Below are 22,910 nucleotides of genomic sequence, written 5' to 3'. Positions count from 1 at the left end.
GGATGGAATGAACTTGGACTCTGTAGGCAAACAGACCTGGTATCAGATCCTGGTTCTACTGTTCTCTTGCTGTTTCTTTTCTTTATTAATTTTTAAAAAATTTTTTAAAAATCAATTTATTTTTTATTTGTTTGTGTGTTTTTGGGGGGGAGGTAATTAGGTTTATTTTTTTTTTATTTTAATTTACTTTGTTTGGGGGGGGAGGGATGCACTTAGGTTTATTTATTTATTTACTTTTTAGAAGAGGTACTGGGGATTGAACCCAGGACCTCGTGTGTGCTAAGCATGTGCTCTACCACTTTGAGCTATACCCTCCCCCTGGTAATTAGGTTTATTTATTTATTATTTTTTATTTAACGGATCAAACCCATGACCGCATGCATGCTAAGCATGCACTCGACCACTGAGCTGTACCCTCCCCTTCTCCCTTGCTGTTTCTAAGTGTGGCCTTTGAGTACGGACTAAGCTGTGAACCTCAGCTTCCTCTTTTGTAAAATGGGCTAACACCTCACAGAAGTCTTTCCCAACCTCTTTCATAACATTACACACCTTGAAAACAAGAATATTTTGACTGCAAAGGATGTTGCCACCCACAGTGAGATGTAACCAGCCCAGGAGGCTCTGATCACCCAGATGGGGTCCTGCTTGGTCAACGCGAGGGCGAAGGGGAATGAGCGCTTTGGAGCTCAGTTACTCTTCAGGGCACACTAGCATTCTGGGCCACAGTCTTTGGGAAGCCCTACCTTATTTGGTTTGTGGGGAGGAATAAATGTGAACCTCAGAATAGATGTGGAGTGATTTCTTAGGTGCCTTCCTTCCCTAGATCAAGGACAGACAGAGCAACCTACTTAGCTGGTGCCCATCTCCCTGGCCAAATCCTCATCTGCAGGGCGCCGGTTGGGTTGTACCAGGGCAGAGCCGCCCACCCCAAGTTGTGCTTTGGGGCAACTCTCTTTGGTGACCTCACTGGCCCACGCTGCCATGGGAGCTGTGGCCTGCCCTCCTTGAAGCATCATTCCACAGCACCGCTACCTAAGGCCACTACCTGGGTGGGTAGCAAGCTGTTCTCTACTTTGTCCAGGTTTTACTGGTGGGGGGGGGGGGGGAGAAATAAGGTAGAAGGGCCAGTGGAGGTTTTCCCAGATGGATATTTCCAGCAAAGACACTGGCGGGAGTCATAAAACCTTAAAAATGGCAGTGCCAGAGAGGCAGCTTTTCGTGGCCAGGACAGAGCTTTTAGTGCCAGCTTTTACAGTGCTGGACTTTGGAGTAACAAGGGCTCAAAGGGTATGTCTTTCCAGAAAAGTCTAAAACTTCTTACCATTCCGGCAGCAGAAGCATCCTTGGCTGAAAACCGCCTTCTGAGCTTCCTGCTGCTTGAGGGTCATTGCGTTGCTCCTCCTGAAATTCCTACCTTGCCTTGATGGATGCCCAGGAAGCACCATTTAATCAGCCCCCAATATGTGCCAGATGCTCCATGTGTTATTTTCAACCTTGATGACCACTGAACCAAGTATCGCCCAAGGTTACAGAATTGGAGGTGGGCAGAGCTGGGATTCTAACTCAGTTCCAACACTCAGGCCAGATCTTCTTCCAGTATGCCATCCTTCCTATCTGGCAGTAACAGAGCTTCTAAGAGACCTAATGAGCTTTCATGTTTTAAAACTGTATTTTTAAGAAATGTAGACAGGGGACTAAGAGCTCTGCCATTTAATATTAATGTTGATACAAGTATATATCTAGTCTCTCATGGACAGGAAATAAGACACTATGGAGAGCAGACCAGGGCTGGGTCAGTAAGAGGCCAGGAGGGAAAAAGAAAGAGGATAAAGAAGATGACATATGCTCTCCCTCAGGTAAGATCCATCAGTGCACCAGAGTCTAGGCGTACACTAGATGGCTGTATATATTTCTGTTTATGGTAACCACAAATAAAATGATACAAACCATTGTATAGGTTCAGTTCTTCTCAAGCAATCATTTTGATGACCTCAGAAACCGTTGCAAATATTTAAGGAAAGGCACCCGCACCCATGTAATACTCAGATACATGTAGACCAACTTTTCTCACCCACCCTTGGTCCTGTTGACATTTTGAAATGGATGATTCTTGGCATGGGGCTGTCCTGTGAACTGCAGGACAAGCTGTTTTTCAAATGAGCTGATTTTTTTTTTTCGTCCCAAAGGTACCTATTATATTTTAGCGTAAGTACTGAAATAAATGGCAGAGGGTATTGTGTGTGGGAAAATGCCTTCAGGAAGTAAACTTAAGTGACTCCTTTTCTTTTCTTTTTTTTTTTTCCTTTAGGAACTGGTCTTGTGAAAGCATAATTGCTCAATATCCAGGACAATTGCCTTTCTACATATCTGCAATTATGCTTAGCACTTTTTCACATCTCATGGTCCACACGTACTGGGTTGCTGTGGGCCAAAAGTGAATTATTTGATGTTATCTAATCCAGAATAAAGTTTACGAAAATGTATGTGGACCAAGGTAAGTGAAATGGGAGGAAAAGGGAGTTGACTAAGATTAGGAGTCTTTATTTATTTTACTTATTTTTCAACAGAGGGTCTGGGGATTGAACCCAGGACCTCATGCATGCTAACCATGCACTCTGCCACTGAGCTATGCCCTCCCCCCAAGATTAGGAAGCTTTAAAAGGGTAAATACATGCTTTAAAGTCCTTACTGTCCTTTTGACAGGGCCTCCTTTGACCGTAATAATTATCCCTGCCAGCTATTGTGAAACAGTTTACACTACATGTGACAAGCATGGTTTTTTGAGTTTGTTTCTGGCTTTGCTTTTAAAGGCAAGGTCCCATAATTTATAACAATAGCCAGAAAATCTGGAATGAAAACCACTGGATGACGTCAGCTGTCTCCAATTTCTGCACGAAGGAAAGTGATTTCCAGGAAGGGCTTAGTCTGCTGCTCATTCCTTCCCATCTGCCTGGACCATCCATCATCCCTATGCCAAAATCATCTTTTATGTTCCTCTTTCTGTCTTCAGTGCTCACTTAGAGCTCACTACTTGAGATCACACTCAGCAAGATTTGCTCTAAACTAATGAGAGGAGGGTGAATACCCAAAATAAGACTAGCTATGTGGCAATACCGCAGATGGGTAATAGGAATATCACACTATGTTCTCCCTACTTGTGTGCTGGTTTGGAAATGTCCATAATACAAAGTTGTGTTTTTTGACTGTACTCCAGTGAAGAGTGAGCCTACTGAATTCAGCTACTACCTTTCCCATCCCAGTACATCTTCATCCCTAGTGTCTCACAGAAAGACAACCAGACTGTTATGAAAAAAGAAAAAAAAAAATCTCACCACTTTACATGTGCTCTGGATCCCATCAAGTCATGTATCCTGAGAGATCTTGCTTCTAAAGGCATCCTTTTTCACTCTCACATATTTAATCTCACCCGCTACTGACTCCTACCCATCTTCCTTACACACCTAAGCTTCTCCAGCTTAATAAAGGCCTTCACTTTACTGAGCGGATCTTTTGTAACTCTCCATGAAAATGAACATGTTTAAATATTTTTAAATCCATATGAACTAAACACGGGTTTTTAAAAACCAAGTTAAAGAGGTCCTGTGATTGGCTGGTTGGTTTTTTTACTTAAAATGACAATTGCACATCTCAGCATCATGTGTTAGAAATACTACACGATGAAGAAAAGGGAACCTTCCTACACTGTTGGCGGGAACGTGATTTGTTGCATCCACTATGGAAAACAGTATGGTGATTCCTTTAAAAACTAAAAATAGAGTTACCATATGATCCAGCAATCCCACTCCTGGGCATATGTCCATAGATAAATCTAATTTGAAAAAATATGTGCACCCCAATGTTCATAGCAGCACTATTACAACAGCCAAGAAATGGAAGCCACCTAAATGTCCATCAACAGATGACTGGATAAAGAATTTGTGAGATACACACACACACACACAGGAATACTACTCAGCCATAAAAAAAGAATGAAATAATGCTGTCTGCAGCAACATGGATGGATCTGGAGATTATCATACTAAGTGAAGTAAGTCAGACAGAGAAAGACAAATATTATATGATATCACTTATATGTGGAATCTAAAAACATATGACACAAACATGGCTATCAAAGAGGAAGCGGGGGATAAACTAGGAGTTTGGGATTAGCAGATACAAACTACTATATATAAAATAGATAAACAATAAGGTTCTAATGCATAGTACAGGGAACTATATTCAGTAGCTTGTAATAACTTTTTCAACTAATTTAGACACTAGAGAATGTTTAGGTTGGAAGGGAAACTTCATTTCCTCCAGATTCTTATTTGAACAGATGAAAGGGGGGGGGGGGGTTTCTCTGATGATAAACATAACTTTGCTTAGACCCACCCAGCAGGTTACCCTCTGAACTGGGGCCAAGACCCCAGTCTTCTGGCTACTGCTTTTCTGTTTCAAGGCCCTGGGGACCTTCTTCAATATGATTAATTCAAATTCCAAGTAGAATGCAATTGTAGGGAGAAAATCTTTCCCACATCTTTCGGAAGAAATAACTGTGTATGTTTCTACCAATTAATTAAAAGAAAAAGAAAAAAAAATCTTAAGCAACTCATCTGGCAGACCAGAGGTCTTTTGGAGTAAGGATGTATGAAAGGAGGAGGGCTTTAGTGGAGGTGGGGCCCAGGAAGAGTCCCACAGAAGGACGCCTGCAGCTTTACCCAGGATGTGAGGTGCAGCGGAAGTGCACAGGCTTTGAAATCACACCGGAGTTCAAAGCCCTGCGTAGCCACTGCCCTTATTTACTTTTTACTGTATTTCAGTTGCCTCATCCATAAAACGTGGCAACAACCAGGACTGTTCTATTGATTCCAGATCAAAGAGCTTGGCATAAAGCAGGTGCGCCATAAAAATAAGTTATCCATAACACTTAGGGGATGCTCAGGGCTGGGGCAGGTGACCGCAAGTGGCCTGAAGCTGAGACCCCCCCACCCCACCCCCGGGCCAGGCACAGACCCTGGGGCTTTCCTCATTTGCTCTCTGCGAGGCCAACTCCGGACTCTGTGCGGAGCCGCTGACTCAGGGGAAACTGGGAGCCGCTGGACCACAGGGAAACGATTTGCTTTTCCTTCTTGCCGGGAGGCCCGAAAACCGGCCAGTCTGAAATGGCTGTCGCAACATCATCAGCAGCAGCTTCCGGGGCAGGAGTGGTGGACTGAGACTTTGGCCTCGAGCAGCCTCTCCGGGATTGACCTCTAGCACGGAGCCCGCACAAAGTGCTGAGTCACGGGGAGGCGGCGCCGCGCGCGGCGGGGCGGGCCCAGCGCAGTCACGTGTCGGGGGCCGGATCACAACAACGGCGCGGCGTGCAGCGGCCGCGGCCGCGCCGCTTCCTCCCGCGACCCACCGGCTCTCCGAGCATGCTCAGCGCGGCGGCGCGGCGCGCCCGCTCCCGGCCTGCAACTCCACCCGCCGGGTTTTCCGGGCCGCCCTGGGGGCGGGGCTTTCGGCGGCTGGGGCCCTGGGAGCGTAAGATGCGGTGTTTGCACAGCCGGTGGGTTCTGGCTCCGCGGCTCTAGTTTTTTTTCTGCGGAAGAAGTGACCTGGAATTCGCCTTTGGTCGAGGCTGATTCTGCAAGATACGGTGGCCTTCTTTTCGCTTTAGCCATCGTTAAAGCCCTAAACGTTCTGGGCAAGGCTGTCCGCTGAACTTGCACTCCCGGAAGTCGAAAGTCAGTCCTGGGTGATATCTACAGAATGGAATCGAGAAGTCAATCTAAAAATGCAGACCTCTGTCAAATAGAGGAGAATGACTTCCGTTGATCTGTAGTGGTTTTTTTCCCCTTGTAACGGCAATTAGTAAAGGCAGCGTGGAAGTCACTGTTAAATTTGACCTAACTGCCAGGTGGTGCCACCACGCTACATCTGATTTGGGATTGTCCAAAGCCCAGGGGCTCTTTCTTGGGTACTGGTTGAGCATTAGGTGGTAGGGTGGGAGAGGCCCCTTTCCGTGAGTGTCAACTAGGAATCTAGGGCTGAGGGACTAAAACTACAGTGTTCATTCTCACTATACTCAGTATAACGTAGAGCTTTGGCTAGATGAGAACTTAGGCTCCTACTGAACAGCCCCGTCCCTGTTTCCTCATTAAGGCGAAACTGACACTCTCCAAAGAGACCAGCTTCAAGGTGGTGGGAAGAAATGCAGCAGGTGTAGGGGGAAAGTGTGCTTTGCAAAGTTTGAATATCTACACCTGTGGTGTTTCAATTAAGTGGCATTCGAGTCACATATGTATCTCATATTTTCCATTAGCCACCTTAAAAACTAAAAAGAACAGGTCATTAATTTAGTATACTATAACAACATATCCAAAATACTGTTACAGCAACATGCAATCATGTATATGTGAGATGAGATTATGAGGATTACAAAGTGATTTTTTGGATGCCTCCCCAAGACAATGACCAACACTACACGCCACCCCTCCCCCTCACTGCTGGACTTCCATAAGAAGCTAACATTTATACGAAGCACTTTTCTAGAGTTAAAGACAAAAATGGCATAAATCATCTCTACCCGAGACGAAGTCACTATCTAGTGTGGAGACACACACACACACATATATATACATATATATACACACACATATATGTGTGTGTATATATATGTGATTTTATCATAATGTAGATATAGAGACATTTACAAATGCAATCAAAATACAGAGAGGAGTCCTGGGACTCAAGGAATGAACAGGAATGTGTCGGATGGAGAATCCCAAGCAGAAAAAACAGCACTAAGCTAGGACTGCGCAGGTCTAGTGAGGTTGGCGGGGAGGGTACAAGGAAGAAAGAGTGGGCTGTGGACAGAAGGAAGAGAAGGAGGCTTGGTTTTTATCCTGGCTGTTGAAACAGATGATTGAAACATCTCCTGAGCTTCAGTCATACCCCACCCACACTCCAGACACACACACACTCCTGTGGAAATTACAGCCAGACCTTGGGTATCTGTGTCCCCAAGCCCTAAGAGGGGGGCACATCCAATATGAAGGGTGTGGGAGAAGAGACTCCTACGATCATAATCCATTCGGCAGTCAATACGTGCTTACTAAATGTTAACTTTGTCAGGTGAGGGATTCGGGCACAGTAAATACACACTTCCTGACCTCAGTACATGTATGATCTGGTTGCTGTCACTTTCCCCCTGACCTGTTATTTCATCGCTCTGTTGACACATTTACCGAACAATTACTTAGGGGCGAGGTACCTTTCTTTCCCTTTCCTGCCAGGACAAGGCCAACCCCAGTTATTTCTAATATCTTCTACGCCCATGGTAAGCTCATGTGAGCATCATTTTAATCACTTAGTGGACGAATCTTAGGTTTGGAGGTGAGATACTTTGGGGGATGATTCAATCTAATGATCCTTCTGGGGATGTTGACAAAGCCCCTCTGTTACAATGAATGGTGTCTGTGCCATCCAAAGAACACATGTCATCAAATAGTTCATTTAGAGTCTACACAAATATTTGTAATATGTTCATATCTCAAAAGTTGTAGACAGATTTTCTTGCCATATGCTGCTGCTATCACCCTGGTTTTTATAAGTGTGAGACCCTTTTCACCTAAAAGATAGTCTGGTGGATTCTTCATTAATTCAAATAATCAGCTTTCTTCCTCAACCCAGAGCTGATTTCTTTCATTAGATAAAACGGACTTTTGCGTAGCGCGTTTGCTTAAAGCGAGGCCGACCTTACCCGGTAACCCGCGCCGAGCTCCTCCCCTTTGGCTCCGCCCTAGCCACGCCTGCGTACTTTCCACACCCCCGGAGCCCTCCAGAGTCTCCGGGGGCACTCGGCCACGCCTCCTCCCCTGTACCGCCTCCTGGCCACGCCCCCGCCCGTAGTCTATAAAATCCGGAGCGGCGGATCTTGTCCCGGAGTGGTGAGCGAGCTGATGTGACTGGGCATGCTCGGCGGCGGCGCAGGTTTTGGTCACAAGTAGGAAGAAGCTAGTGCACGACACCGGCAAAGAGGAGTGGGAGCCGCTGCCGCGCCGCGGCTGTGGGGGCCGCCGCCGCCGCCGCCTCGGAGCAGGAGCGGGGCGGCAGCCGGAGTGGGCGAGGGGCCAAGCCTTCGGGCAGAGGGCCGCCCAGCCTGCCCACCTTCCCGCCGCCTCTGTCCGCGCGGTGCGCCGACCCCCGGGTCGGTCACCTGGGCGGCGAGGACCCCGCGCCGGGGAGCCGGAGCGGACCGAACTCCACCTCCGCTAGCTGCGGCCCGAGGGCGCCCCCCCAGGGCCGAGCCGCCGCCGCTGCCGCTTTCTGCGGGCCGCTGAGTGTCCGGCCCCGCGCCCCACGCCTGGAGCCCCGAGCGGCCGCCGCCGGCCCCGAGGACGAGGAGAGGGGGCGGCCATGGGGCTGCTGTCCCAAGGCTCACCGCTGAGCTGGGAGGAGACCCAGCGCCACGCCGACCACGTGCGGCGGCACGGGATCCTCCAGTTCTTGCACATCTACCACGCCGTCAAGGACCGGCACAAGGACGTGCTCAAGTGGGGCGACGAGGTGAGAGCCCCGGCCCCTGCCGCCCCGCGCCTCCTTTGTTCGGGGAGGCCGGGCCCTGGCCCCCGGGGGTCCCCGCTGCGCCCCCGAGCGTCCGGCGCTGCCCGGGGCTGTCTGGGAGTGGGACCCTGCTCCCAGCCTTCTGGCCGGACCTCTCTCCCCCATTCATTCATCCAGGGTTTCCTCCCCATTCAGCAAAGGCGGAGTAGGCGCTGGGAGGATGTGAGCGTGTGGAAAAGTGTGACACTGGGCGCTTGGAGTTTTCAGGCTGGGGTGTGTGCCGGCCGCCTGTCAGCCCTCCGTCCCGTCTCTGTGTGTGCTTTGTGATTAATATGAAAGGGGCTGAGTTGTCCTAGAAGGCCGGTGCTGTTAGGAATCAGGTTTCAGGATTTCGCTTCCTCCCCACCTCATCCAGGCATCTTTTAAACCTCTAACTTCTTCTTCTCATCACACCCCACCGCCTCACTTTATAAGTATAAATTGAAGCTAATTATGGCTCAGTTTTCCTAAAGGAGAAGAACTTTCCTGGTCCTCCTTAATTCTAAATGGGAACTCTCACACCTTCAAAATTCGGATTTGTTTGTGCCTTTCCATGGCCTAGATCTAGCACATAGACTACGAATCCGTGCTTCAACATGCATGCAGCTTCCAGGTGAAGGGTCTCTAAATTCTCAATATGTTGACCCATTGTTTATTAGAATGATCTGGAAAGCATTGCCTCTTATTTGATTTCAAGCCTTTTCTGTCAAAGCTTTTTGTGCCTTCCCTTCCTGTTTCTAAAAACCACACGTATTTACAGTTCAGATAATTAAATGACTTCTCAAAAAGCCTGTCTATACTTTTTACTGTTTGCCGTCCATGGCTTGCCCGGGTGTCAATAATTTATCTTCTAGTAAGTGCTGCTACACCAGTTCTGAACCTCCTTGCAAAAAGTTAGTTTTTCTAGGATTGGAAAATGATTCTGCGTCTTACAGTTGAAGGAATTGTGCTGTTTTTAAGCTAGAAAAGTATAATGACTAGTAATTCACATTTTAACTGGTTTGCTGTACTTTATTGGACAGAAAAAGGGGTACAGTATGTATTTTGTATATCGTTTTTAGTCTAAAGCTCATTTTTTTTACAGCATCTGACATTTTATATATTCATTTGTGTATATGTGTTATTTCATGATCTATTTTCTATTCCTTCTAGATTTTTTTTCCCTCTCCCACAACTCCCTTTTTTTCTACTAACAAGCCAGGGTCCATTGGAATGGGGAGTTTACTGTTTAATAGAATCCATGAAGTAGAAAAGTTTATCTTAGATTTAAAAAGTAACTCGCTGCTCGTTTATTATTATTTTACATTTAGCTTCAGTCATGTCTGGGTAGAGTGTAGGGTTTTCAGAAAGAATAAAATTCCTGCTTGCAAGTATTGACAGTCCTCTTGGAAATAGGCAGCCTGACCCAAGAGGAAGAATTGAGATTGTGAAGACTGCCCAGGTGGTTAAGGCAAAAACAAAACAAAACAAAACAAAAAAAACACACACACATACACACACACACACAAAACTGCTCTTTCTTACTCCTGGGCTGACATTTCAGTGAAATCTTGGTTCTCCCCACCCCTACCCCAGGTGGGTTCTCTCTCCTGTCCTTGACCTGTGGCGTGCAGGTACTAATTCTCCAGCTTGGTATCGCTCCATCTCTGGGCAGAGAGGAGGTGTGATGAGAGGGAGGGTGTGGGTCTCGCACCTAAGTGTTTGCTGATGCTTCTGTTCCTCCAGCATCCTGTAAAGGTAATCACTCTTTCTGTGGAGCATTATTTGTTAAACTGTAGGTCATGATCTGTTGGTGGGTTGAGAAGTAAACTGAGTAGATTTTAGATGGCTAAAGTTCATTGTGTCTTTACAACACCTGACATATTATACAGTTGACCCCTGAAAAGACAAGAGGGTCTGAACTGCTTGGATTTACTTATACCAATTTTTTCTCGATACTAAATACAGTACTACCCAATCTGAGGTTGGTTGAATCCACAGATACCAAAAGGAAGGCCACCTATGGGACCTGAGCATCTGTGGATTCTGGTGTCTCTGGCGGGCCCTGGAACCAGTCTGTCACAAATAGCAAGGGATGGCTATGTATTCATTTGTGTATTGTATTTTATGGTCTGTCCTCTCCCCGTAGATATTTTTCTCTCCAAGACTTTAAAAGTGGGGTAGGATGAATGGAGAGTATCAGTTTATCATACGTAGTGAGAATACTGTGTCATAGTTTTGAGTTATTTGGGGGTATTGGGGGTTGGTATATTGGGTGCTTGTAAGTTATTTCTTACTATGGTTGCAGTTAAAGGAGTTTAAAAGTGAGAGTTTCACGTTTATGGTGGCGGCGTCCTTGATCAGAGGAGCAGACAGAAGTTAGCTTGATTGTGTGCAGAGGCCGAGGGAAACGGGCTGGGCGGATAAAAAGTGGAGAAGGGTGTGGCGCGGGGTGCAGTCCTGAGATGAAGGACGCCCCGCTGTACAGAGGGATGTTTGGGATGTGATACATTGGGCTGTGTCAGCATGATGCCAAAACCGCTCTTTGTGGAAAGTTTTGGTGTTGGGTTTCTAGGACCATGGACTTGGATTGAAAAAGCAAAAAGGAGCCTAAAGCCATGGTCGTAGATCTGGTTGGAAGGAGATCTGCTGCCTTAGCTCTGCGCTGGTCACAAGGACTGTATTTATCCCGGGTGGTACTTACTTACCAGGGAGAACCCTGGATTTGGGGTTGCGCTTGTGTTGTATTCCAGGGTCTGCCAAACTGCCTAGTGGCTGTGAGCCTCAGTTTTCTCCTTTGGAAAATGAGAGGGTGGTTCCTCTTTGAAACTCACCTGGGGACAGATCATCTTTAGACTGCCGAGTCAAGAGAAGGCTGCCAGCAATCACCGTGAGATAAACGGTTATGTCACAAAAGTGTGTGTATGCTGGCTTCGGGGAGCTCAGAAGTGTTTTCCTGTGAGAACCTTTAGGAAGCGGATTCCAGATCCGCTTACAGATGCGTGTTCCACCCATAGTGTGGCTGGTCGCAACCCTGGCCACCGTTGATCAGGCTGTTTCTGTGGGAGATCCGAGCTCTAACTCCCAGGTACCGGGAAGACCCTTGGAGTGGCCCCAGGATGGGGGCTGGAGGGAGGGGAGGTGGGTGTTCCTGGGGACTCCGCCACCTGCTAAGCCTTCTTTTATGCAAGAAAAGTAAGCACAGCTCACACAACTTTTCAGGGACAGATTTTGTTTCTAACTTGGAGCATGCACATCAAAAGACACAACCAGAAAGTTTATAAACGCTGCAAATGTGGCAGTAAATAACGACTCTTCCCAGTAATGCCTCTAATGTCAGCTACCTGCCAGCCTTTTTGGTTACTTAGTGGCAGAGGCATTATCAGAATTGAAAGCTGTCTGACTCCAAGTCTGTTTCTGAAACACATTACACCAGGTTTTGGATTATTTACAGTGTATGAGATTTCATCAAATCTCCTTTTACAGAGTTCAAACTCTCCAAGTTACATGGGTGTCGGAAAACATTTTAAAGGAAACAATTTTTTTCTAATTTTTTAACCCAGTATATAGTGGCTTTCAAAGACAAGAAGGTCAGTTGTCCAATTAGCAGATAAGTCCATGTGAACTTTGAGAGGAAAATAGAATACTTTAATATTTGTGAGTGTGTTCTTATCGTACATAAAACCAATAAAACTGAGATGGAATTTTTAAAGGGCTGGTATAGCCTTCATTGTTTGAACTACACATTACCTGTGTAGGTTAAGAATGTAGGTTAAGTAACTATTTTGAGAATGCATAGCTTGTTAATAAATAAGCTTATAATCTTTTAACAAGAATGACATCCCAAACTATAAATCTAGACTGGACAAAAGCACAGTTATCTGAGTCTAATTGAAGGTTCCATGTAGCTTCAGACAAATTGTGTAATCTCTCTTAACCTCAGTTTTGCCATCTGTAGATTGGGCACAGTAATACATTCCTTATAGAGTTATTAAGAGTGAGATAATGTTGGTGAAATAGCTTACAAGTAAGTGCCTAGTCTTTTAAGTAAGACTCACAAATAGTAGCTTAAGATGTTTACTTGGAAATTTTAAAATACCCAGTGTATCTCATTTAAAACATCTCATTTAAATAGCCGTGGTCATTGGGGAATAAGACATTCCATCTTTGTGGGTTTTTAACTGAGATTTGCCCATTCAGATACAATGATATTCCATTAGCTAGGTAATTTTTATGGTATTTCTAAACTGCATTTCAAAATCTAAACTGTGTTTTTAAAATGCATTATTTGACACTGATTTCTTAGAATAAGGTATTGAGCACAGATTACTCTGCAAGTCATGAGGATTCAGATTTCCTACGTAGCTCATTGTGGCATGTGACACACAGGTGTTGGATCTCTCTTGTTGTCACTGTGGATGTCAGTTTAACAGCATTTATTGACATGCCTAAAGCACAAGGGTGACAACCAGGAAAAAGTGAAACATGGTTGGAACCTTCTGTTGATTTCACCCTCCCCCCCAAAAAATTAACTTTTTAAACCAAGAGGTTCATTTTTGAAGGTTAGGGAACCTGGTAACTCGTGCTTTATGTATAATAGACCTGTAAATAGGATGGGTTTGAACTGCACTGGTCCACTTATATGTGGATTTTTTTTTTCAGTAAACACGTACTGCATGAGCCAGACCATAAAGTTGACGTGCAGATGTTTTGCTGCGAGGAGACTTGCCATCCCTAACCCTCTCATTATTCAAGGGTCAACTGTGTGTTAGGAATTGAGGCTAAAAATTTAAGCTTGGCTTAAATGTGAGCTTGACTACTGCTTCTGGCGTACATCTCAGTTTGGGTGTTTTTTTTTTTTTCCTGTTCATTTTGTGCTGTATAGTTTTATGTCGGCTTTCTTTTTAAACCAATTCCATTGATTTATAATTTACGTATCTTATAATAATACTCACTCATTTTAAACATACAGCACAGTGACTTCTAACAAGTCTCTACAACCAGGTATCTGCCACCACAGTCAAAATAGAACATAGAAAACATTTGTGTGTGTCTAACGCTTCCATCACTTCTAGAAGTTTCCTTGTGCCCTTTGTAGACATGTAAGAGAGACATGACACTTCAGGTGATTCTGATCGCTTGGGGCACTATCTTTGGGAAGCCGCCCTGAAGAATTCCAGGCCATTATTCTGATGAAGAGAAGGGAGGTGAACAGAGTGATAAAGGCAGAAAGGTGAGAGAGAGCACTGGTAGGTGCGGGTTCTGTGCACTTGGGGGCTATAAGTGCAGTGAGCGGGTAGGATTCGCTTGTGGAGGCCTTTGGGTTAGTAGAGGTTTTGCTGTACTTTAAATAAAGACATGAGGAAAATACAATGGAAGGAAAAGGTTTATTACTTGTGTGCACCTGGCTCCCCTCGAAGACGTTTCTGGACTTCTGAATGAGTTACTCTGACCCCACTGTATCACTGTTGAATTCCTCTGTGAAGAATTAATTGCTGATTTGGAATTAGCAAATGTACTTACTCTAGAATCTGTGTGTAGCTTGATTTTGAAAGAGAAACCTGGGTAAAAGTTCAGTGTAAGACCCTGTATCCTGAGAAAAGATGTCAGAATACTTACTGAGCCTCTAACATAGAATTTATTTCTAGACGTTTTTAGATACTCAGGGCATCTGAGTGTCTTGTTAAAGGTAGGAAACTATATATGTGGGCCATTACTGAGGTTGCTGGCATTAATGAGTGGACTGTCTCCTAATGAGGTTGCTAATTAATATTCTCTGTTTATACACTTGTCATTTAATCAACTTGGGTGTATTTTCAAAGCTTTATTTAGATATAATTGGCATACAATAAACTGCACATATTTAAAAATGTACAGTTTGATAAGTTTTGATATATGGATACATCTGTGAAACAGTGACCACGATCAGAATAATGAGTACATTCATCATCTCCAAAAATGTCCTTGTGCCTCTTGGTAATTTCCCCTTCCCTCCCACTTCCTCCGGTGACCACCCATCTGCTTTCTGTCTCTACAGCTTAGTTTGCATTTCCTATATCTAGGAAATCTTGCAGCTTGTACTTTTTTGGTCTGGCTCTTTAAACTCTGCACATGTAATTTGAGACCCCCTTCAGGTTATTGCATGTATCAGTGGCTCATGCCTTTTAATTACTGAGTTGTATCCCATTGTGTGTATCTCACCTCGGTTTGTTCATTCACTATTTGAATTGTATCCAATTTTTAGCTATTACAGACAAAACTATGAAAAGTATGTCTCTCTGTGGACTTAGGGTTTCATCTATCTTGATTCTGGGAGTGTTGTGCTGTAACTCTTCAAGGAGACTACCAGACTTCTCCAAAGTGATCATACCATTCTGCATTCTCACCGTCTAGTTCTGGTTCATCCACAGCCTTGCCAGCACTTGATATTAGTCAGTCTCTTTAATTTTTAGCCATTCTAATTGGTGTGTGGTGGTATTTCATTGTATTTTTAATTGGCACTTCCCCTAAAGACCACTGAGGTTGAGTTTCTTTTCATGTGCTAATTTGCCACGCATATGTCTTTTTTGTGACATTATGGTGAAATAAATTGTTTGAGTTGTTTTCTTATTGAGTTTTGAGATTTCTTTGTGTTCTGGACCTAAGTCTTACCAGATACATGCTTTGCACATATATGCTCCCAGTCTGTTTTCTGTTTCACCTCTTTTGAAATTTGAACTGTCTCAACTCTTTTGAAGAACAGAAATTGTTCATTTTGATGAAATTCAGTTTGTCCCCCCCCCTTTTTTTTTAAATGGATCATGCTTTTGGTCTGGTATCTTAAGAAATCTTTCCTTAATCTGAGGTCACAAAGATTTTCTCCTGTATTTTCTTCTAGAAGTTTTATAGTCTTAGGTTTTACATTTAGGTCTATGATCCATTTTGAGTTAATTTTTGTCAATGATGTAAGGTTTTTTGGTTTTGGTTGCTTTTGCACAGCACCCCGGCACCCTTTGCTGAAAAGACTCCTTTCTCCACTGCCTTTGCACTTTTATCTAGTATCAGTTGTCTGTGTGTGTGTGGTTTCATTTCTGGACTCTGTACTGTTCCATTGATCTCTTTGCCTTTATGCCTATACCACGCTCTTCTTACTGCTTACTGCTGTGGTTTATAATAAGTCGTGAGATCAGGTGCTGTCAGCTCTCCAACCTTGCTCTTTTCAACTCATTTTGACTCTTTTAGTTCCTTTGAATTTCCACATGAATCACAGAACAGCTTGGCAGTTTCTACCAAAAACAAACAAAATAAACCCTGCTGGGATTGCATTGAACCTATGGATCAGTTTTGGGGAGATGCTCCCAACCCATGAATAAGCACCTCTGTCCACTTGCATTTAATTTCTCTTATCAGTGTTTTGTAGTTTTCAGTGGTTAAGTCATTCATGTCTTTTGTCAGGTTTATCATTGAGTGTTGTAATTTTTTAATTTTATTTTAAGTGGTATTTACTCTTTAAGTTACAATTTGATTGTTCGTTGCTGATATATTAAAATTGCTTTTGTATATTTATCTTGTATCCTGCACCCTTACTAAACTCAGTTTTTGAACGTAGGGAATACAAAATTCCCTATAAAATTCTTGTAGTATTTTCTTTCTTTCTGTTTTAATATCTTTGCTAATTCTGTCATCTTTGCTATTTAAGGTCAGGTTTAATTGAGTTTTTTCCTCTTCATTTGACTATATTCCTCTGCTGCTTTGCAAGCCTGGTAATCTGATTGGGTGCCAGACATTACGAATTTTATCTCGCTGGGCGCTTGATACTGTATGTTCCTGAAACTGTTCGTAAGCTTTGTTCTGGATTGTAGTTATTTGGAAATAGTTTGATCCTTTTAGGTCTTGCTTTTGCAATTTGTTTGGCAGATCCAAGAAGTCTCAGTTTTGGGCAAATTACTCCCTTCTGAGGCAAGACCTTCAGGAGTATTTCCCCAGTGCCGCTGAACTAGGAGTCACTCCGTTCTGGTCAGTGGGAACACACCTTGTCCCAGCGTTGGGTCCTCGCCTCACACGTGTGGGTCGATGCACTGCCGAATCCTTCCCGGGGAGCCTCTGCAGGTCCCCAGGGTTGTCTGTGCAGCTCTCTTCTCATTGGTACTTGGTCCTGTGAACTCCCATTGACTTGGTTTCCTCAGACCTTCAGCTCCGTGTCTTCAATTCAGGGAGGCCTCAGGGCTCCGCTTCGCCTCCCTGCCCGTGACCTGGTGCCTGTCTCCAGGCAGGCAGCTGGGGCAGTTGTGGGGCTGACCTAGGTAGACGTTTGCCCCCATATCACAGGGCTCTCTGCCCTTTGTTATGTGATGTTCAGTGTCTTGGTGGGGTTGGGGGAATGGGGATGGGCACAGTGTCTGGAAGATTCTTTCACATATTTTTTTCTCTCTCTTTCACTTGTTTCCAATAGAAAGGCAAAGCTGATCACCGTTACTCCATCTTGATCAGAAGTGGATCTATTGTTTTCTATTATTCTTCCACCTCGGCTCTCCTTTGTCTATAGACTTTGTCCAAAGGCTGGCTACCCTTGTGGTTATAAGGTACCTCCGGCAAGTAAGATTTAGACAAATTTTTAGCCAAGTCAGGATTTTCTTTGTCTTTACACTATAATTTTCATCACTGAGTATCACTGTTACCATCTTATGACTGGGTGTTTGGTGAAAACAGAGTTATTTTAAAATTTGCATACATTTTATGAATGGACTAATTTGAAGATGGGCATGTGGCCCCAAGTCTTCCCCGAAATAGTTGTGCGATCTTAGATACAGAACGTAAATTCTTTGGGCCACAGTCTCCTCATCTGTAAGCCTAATCAGAAAATATTCTATCATTTGGTTTTGAATTATGTGCTTCCATATGTAGATGAAGTTCCTAATTGTATCTGTTAACAGTTTAACTGTTTCAGAATGCTTTACACTCCACACAACTTGTGAAAATCAGGAAATGTGTACAAGAAAAGGTAGACTCCATTTCCTTATCCTGTCGCCTTTTGAGTTTTAGCATTTTTCAAAGAGAACGTATTTTACTGGCTACTGAAAAAGGAATCTAATTACAAACCCATAGATATTAGATTTTTAGAAACACTTTCTTTAACTCCTGAGTAAACCTGTTTGAGCTTCACAGCTTCTCTGTAGAAAAGCCAGAATGTTTCCTTCAGAAAAGCTGAGACTTGAGCTTCACTTACATGTGGCCAAACACTAAAAGCTTTATTTCCACAATAGATGACTTTTAAGTACTCACTGAGAGACTCCTGTTTATCAAGCCCTTCCTGTGCAGTCCCTTATCAAGGCAGGTCGTGGGGTTGAAGAGAAAAACCAAGAAAAGGGAGAAGCTCTCTGCCCTTGAAGAACCCCAGTGCCAGGCAGTAGCGGCGGGCAGGTGGGAGAGGAGTTTGCTCCAGACCTGGAGATCCTGGGAGTCGTATAGATGGGGGAGGGGGCCTTCTAGAAGGACCTCTGAGGGAGGTGGAGAAGGGATGTACAGATGTGCGACTGTGAAGATGCCTGTAGGTGAGGGTTACCACCGTGATGTGGGACCAGAGCAGGGCACAGGGAGTGGCTGGAGGCTGAGGCTGTCCTTGGTCCTGGGCCACAGCAGGAGCCTTGAGTCCAGGAATGGTACAGGGAGACTGATCCTGGATCCCATTGGTGGTAGTGTGAAAAATGGGTTGGGAGGGGTAACTAGGGACAGGGAGCTCACACTGCAGAGGTCGTGTCCTTCCTGGGAGACAGAAGAGAGTTAGCCTGGGGTTCTAGAGATAAAGCTTTGTGAGTGTTAGAGATACTCTGGAGGAGGCGTCTGAGGGACCCGCACGTGAGTGGTGGCATCTCTCCCAGGTTCCTAACTCTGATGACCAAGTGACTAAGGGTCCCTGCTGGGATAGTTCCTGGGGAACTGCTTTCAAGGTTCAGGTTCGGAACCCTCTGCTCATCCAGTAGAGATGCCTGGAGACAGTGAGGAGAGGAGCCGGAGCGACACCTGAGACTGTGTGTGTGGCTAGGCAGCCCCAGGCCTAAAACCAAGGTGGAGAGCAAGATAAGCCAGTGAGGAACTGAGGGCAGGGATGCAGTGTGAGAAGCTGAGAAGGAACAGTGGGGCAGTGGGCCTGCCGTGGGGGCACCAAGGGCGGCAGGCTTTCGAGAGGTGTGCAAGGATGGGGATGGAAAGGAAGCCATGGGGTTGGCCAGTTAGGCAGGGACCCAAGGCTTTGGCAGCAACCTATCTGTGATGAATCAAGAACTTGGGAAAGGAGCAAAAATGGGTTACTGGCCAAAATAAACGGCACAGAGCCCATGAATGTTTTCACAGCTTGTAGGGTCCTTGAAATCTTGTGATTTTCAGAAAGAAAAAGAATTGAACTGGGAAAGTGTATGCATTTGGGTCGCTTAAGTTAGTAGCCACGGAAATACAACTTAACTCCATTGTGTATTGAAACTGATGGTAACCTGTTGAGTATTTTAGAATGCTGACCCTGAATCTCCACTTAGAGGCTGGGTTTCTCAAACATTGTTTAGAAAGGTAGGGAAACATAAATAAGCCTCAGACTTCTCGCCAAAAGAGCACATCTTTTATAGGTATCTGGAAAACTCAGGTGTACAGGTTGGTGTATTTTTGGAGAGTTCATATGGGCTACAGTTCTCTGGGATGCTGTTTGGAGAGCTTTCTGTGTTCTGAGATGTTCAGGATTTAGTAATTAAACTTGTTTCCACAACAAGATTGCAAAGAACCCCCAGATCAGATGTTCCTAATTACGTAAATGTTCACACAAACACACTGTCTTGTCTCCCATCCCCCAGGTCCTTTTTCAGTCCTTTGGATTCAGTTAACTCCTCTGTTTTTGAACTGGATGCTGATTTAACAGAGTTAAAGCAAAGCTTTAAGGTGAGAGCCTCCACGACCCCTTTCCTGGAAGCTCGTAAGGATCTGAGACGTGAGTGCCCCATTCGGGTTACCCACCAGGATCAGGGTGCACAGGGCTCCCCATACTTTAATGCTCCAGAGAAAGAGTGAAGATCTCCAAGTACCTGTGAAAGCTTGCTGGCATTTCTCTGAATGTTAGTAACCTTAAACACTGGAAAGTGAACTTTTTTTTTTTAATTACGAAAGTTGTTTGGAAGGATGCGCTGAGAACTGGAAGCCTCGGGAACCTACAGAGGTTATCTGGGAGCGTGCCCTTCATCTCCCGCTGGGAGCGTTCACGTGTTTACGCAAGTCGGGTACCTGTAAGGCGTGTCGTCCTTCACAGGCTGCAGCAGCCCTGCCCATGGTCCTCCCCTCCGCCCCAAAGCCGCCGTTGCTGTGGGAGTGGTACCCAGGGGTCAGGATCCGGCCCCAATGCACAAACAGCAAGAACTAGGAAGTAAGCAAAAGTCCTCTGCGTACAGAGTGCATGCACTTTACTCCTAGAAGTGTGTCTCAAGCCCTTACCCGGAGATCACTCAGTTTATACACAGTTTCTGCAGTCTTGTTCCTCAGCTCAGTATGAACTGTAGAACAATCAGTCGAGGCAGAAATGAGAGACCAAGTCAGAGAGCAGCTTGGAAAAGCAGGTCTAGACGCGGCAGCCCGTGCGCCTCTCAGGGCCTCGCTCTGTTATGACTCTAGTTGAAAGAAATGAAATTGCCCACGAAGTCTGAAGCCTTAATAAAAAATGGAAATGTGTTTACTGTCTTCCTGTTTTAGCAGAAGAGGACGTAATCAGTTTTAGATTTCCACTGGTAACGTGCATACAATTTAAGAGATCATATGCTAAAAAAAAGGTAAAGCTTTGGGTGACGAGACGGTGCGTTTGAAAAAAAATTACCTTCCTGGCATTGTCGTGTGTGTCATGTCTTGTATTTGAGAAGGAAAGGAAAATGGATGGTCCTGTACTGAGACTTTCTGGAAGAGTTTACAGAAATGATAGTTTAGAATTGGAAGGAACACTGTTTTCATCTCTGGAGAAGGGAGAAAAAAAAAAAACCACTCTAAATAATTGTAATATGTGTGAGGAGGGAGGGAAAATTAAGACTGCTCCGGCCAGGATAGCCACTTCCCGCAACTCCAGCAGGCACTAGAGTAGGTGCGAACAAGAAGGGGGTCCTACCTAGTGTCGGGGGCCTGCAAAGGTTCCTGTGAAGAGGGGGCACTTGACTTGATCCCTGCAAGAGCCAGCTCTTTGAAGGGCTGCCTTGAAAGCTTGCCAAGTAGAGGAGTGCTGTCTCAGACTCGAAGTGGTGGGCGGGTGGAGCAGCAAAGAGAAGGCCGGGGGCGGGGCCGGCGTGGGGGGCGGGGCCGCAGGCGTGGGGGGCGGGGCCGCCGGCGTGGGGGGCGGGGCCGGAGATGGGCCTGTGCACCGGGAGGTGGAGGGGGATGTTGGACGTTGTGCCGCGTGTGAGCCCTTTGAAAATGTCGAGGAGCGGAGGGAAGCGACTTGACCCGCGGCGGAGAAAGAACCAGTTTGGCTGCGGCAGAGCTTGGGGTGTTCTGCACTGGGGCTTTCACTTTTACTGAAACCAAGAGTACCTGAAACAAACACCCCGTGTGAAACTCTGGGTGAAACAGTAACAGGCTTCCCGCGAGTGACATATTCTGATATTTTATTCTACTCTACTTCAAGATTTATTTTGTAGTGTTGATTATAAGGCACCACGGCCCCCGAAGGGGTTATAACCAGCATTTTGAAGAACACTTAACAAGATCCTGTTTTGCCTCAATGAGTGTGTCGCTGTCCAAGGGCTAGAAAGCAGTCACCATTGACATGGACTGATGCGTGTCCTCACTACTGTTTTAGGCGCTTACATGCATTATTTTTTGTGATCCTCCCCAGTGCCCCCCTGAGGTAGGCATTACTCCCATTTTACAAAAGAACAGACACAGAAGTTTCAGATTCAAACTGGTCGACTCCAGAGCTCCCCGTGACCACCTCCCTCCCGGGTAGGAGGTTGAGAGCTCTGGGATGGTGTCTGGGGGCTTCATCCTGCCGTGAGGCTGGCGGTGGACCAGAAGGGAGTGGGGTGAGGGGTGGTGGGAACGAAGGCAGCTGCTGCGATGAACGCCTTAGCGCCCCAAGTGCAGGCCCCCGATTCCTGCCCAGTTAAAGGCCAGCATGCTTTCAAACCCAAAGTACTGAGTATGTGTGGTCAGTTTCTGGGTCTGCAGGACAGATGCCACAGGCTTAGTGACGTGGCCGCTGCCTTCCCAGTTAATCTGCTGCTGGCAGAGCAGCCCTGTGAAATGGATGAGCCTCTATGGGGATCCGGCTGACCTCACTTGACAGTTATGCCGCCAGCCCAGCGGCCCTCATCCGGGCAGCAGGTAGTGGGCCAAAGCCAGAGCCCCGACTCATCGGTTTGAGATTGTAGGCATTTAACTGGCATCCCTGTATTTCAGCACCAGACCTCTCTCAGTCTCTCTAGAAAGCAGTCCCCCACTGCCCCCCATTTGTTGAGTGAGTTAATTGACCACCAACTCCTAAGAACTCAAGCCCTGAATTTCTCATGTCTTGTTGGTCCCAGAATTTGGGTCAACTTCATAAACACACTCACCCAAGACCAAGCTGGCTTTGTGGCTTGTCTGCTCTGAGCCAGCCCCGCCACGGAGGAAGGGTGTCCTCCCCAGGACTGCCTGGCCCCTGCTGAAGCCCTGAGCTCTCTTGTGCCTTGTCAGAGTCCTTTCAGGGGCCCTGGGTGGCCCTGATCCCTCACTCCCTCCCGCCCCCTCTGCAGAGCACGTGGTCCAAGACACCCTCACTGGTCAGCCATGTGGTGACCAGGACTCTGCTCTCAGGAAAGAGCCAAGGAATTCACTTATGCTCACTAACCTGCAGGTGTGCTGAGGGAAACAAGAACTACTTACATTGACAACTTGTTTCAGGAGGAAGTGTCTTCTGGTTTAGGTTTCTAAATTGTGGAGTGCCGGGTGGGTGGCCGCAGCAAACCTCCCTGTGGGTAACTTAACTTGATGTGCTGTCTTTTCTGAGAAGACTCTTTGAGTTCTGCTAGTCTGGTTCAGAAATAAGGTAGGAGTGAGTTAAACCTGGTCTTTTAACCATCAGAAAATTAAAACTGACATATTCCTGAAGTATAGTGGCATGGTTAAAAAAAAAAAAGCCAGTGTCAATTTCAGAGGCCCAGAAAATAAATGTCCCCTACCGTTTGTAGGGCGTGAAAGAGCAGGTCTACGTTTAAGGGTTTCCCTTGTACCAGAAGTCCTGTGTCCAGGTCAGTTCCAGGGTGTGGCTTCTCTTGTGTTCGAGTCCAGTGCTGTCCAGTACAACTTCCTACAGCAATAGGATTGTTTGCAATGTCCAGTTAGGAACCTGGGAACTGAGTTTTTTTATT

At 45.7% G+C, this 22,910-nt stretch overlaps 1 protein-coding gene across 1 annotated transcript in view; it reads left to right on the top strand.

Annotated features, from left to right (window-relative positions):
• The first annotated feature begins 7,933 nt into the window (after positions 1–7,933).
• GCLC (glutamate-cysteine ligase catalytic subunit) overlaps positions 7,934–22,910 on the top strand; it is a 41,468-nt gene continuing 26,491 nt past the window's right edge. Inside the window, 1 exon segment of the mRNA XM_032463279.1 lies at positions 7,934–8,553. Within this exon segment, the coding sequence (XP_032319170.1) occupies positions 8,404–8,553 (150 nt within the window). The 5' untranslated portion in view covers positions 7,934–8,403.

This window comes from Camelus ferus, chromosome 20 (genome assembly GCF_009834535.1).
Source record: "Camelus ferus isolate YT-003-E chromosome 20, BCGSAC_Cfer_1.0, whole genome shotgun sequence".
NCBI lineage: Eukaryota > Metazoa > Chordata > Mammalia > Artiodactyla > Camelidae > Camelus > Camelus ferus.
The sequence above is the reverse complement of the archived record's forward strand: the minus strand, read 5'-3'. Positions and strand labels throughout refer to the sequence as shown.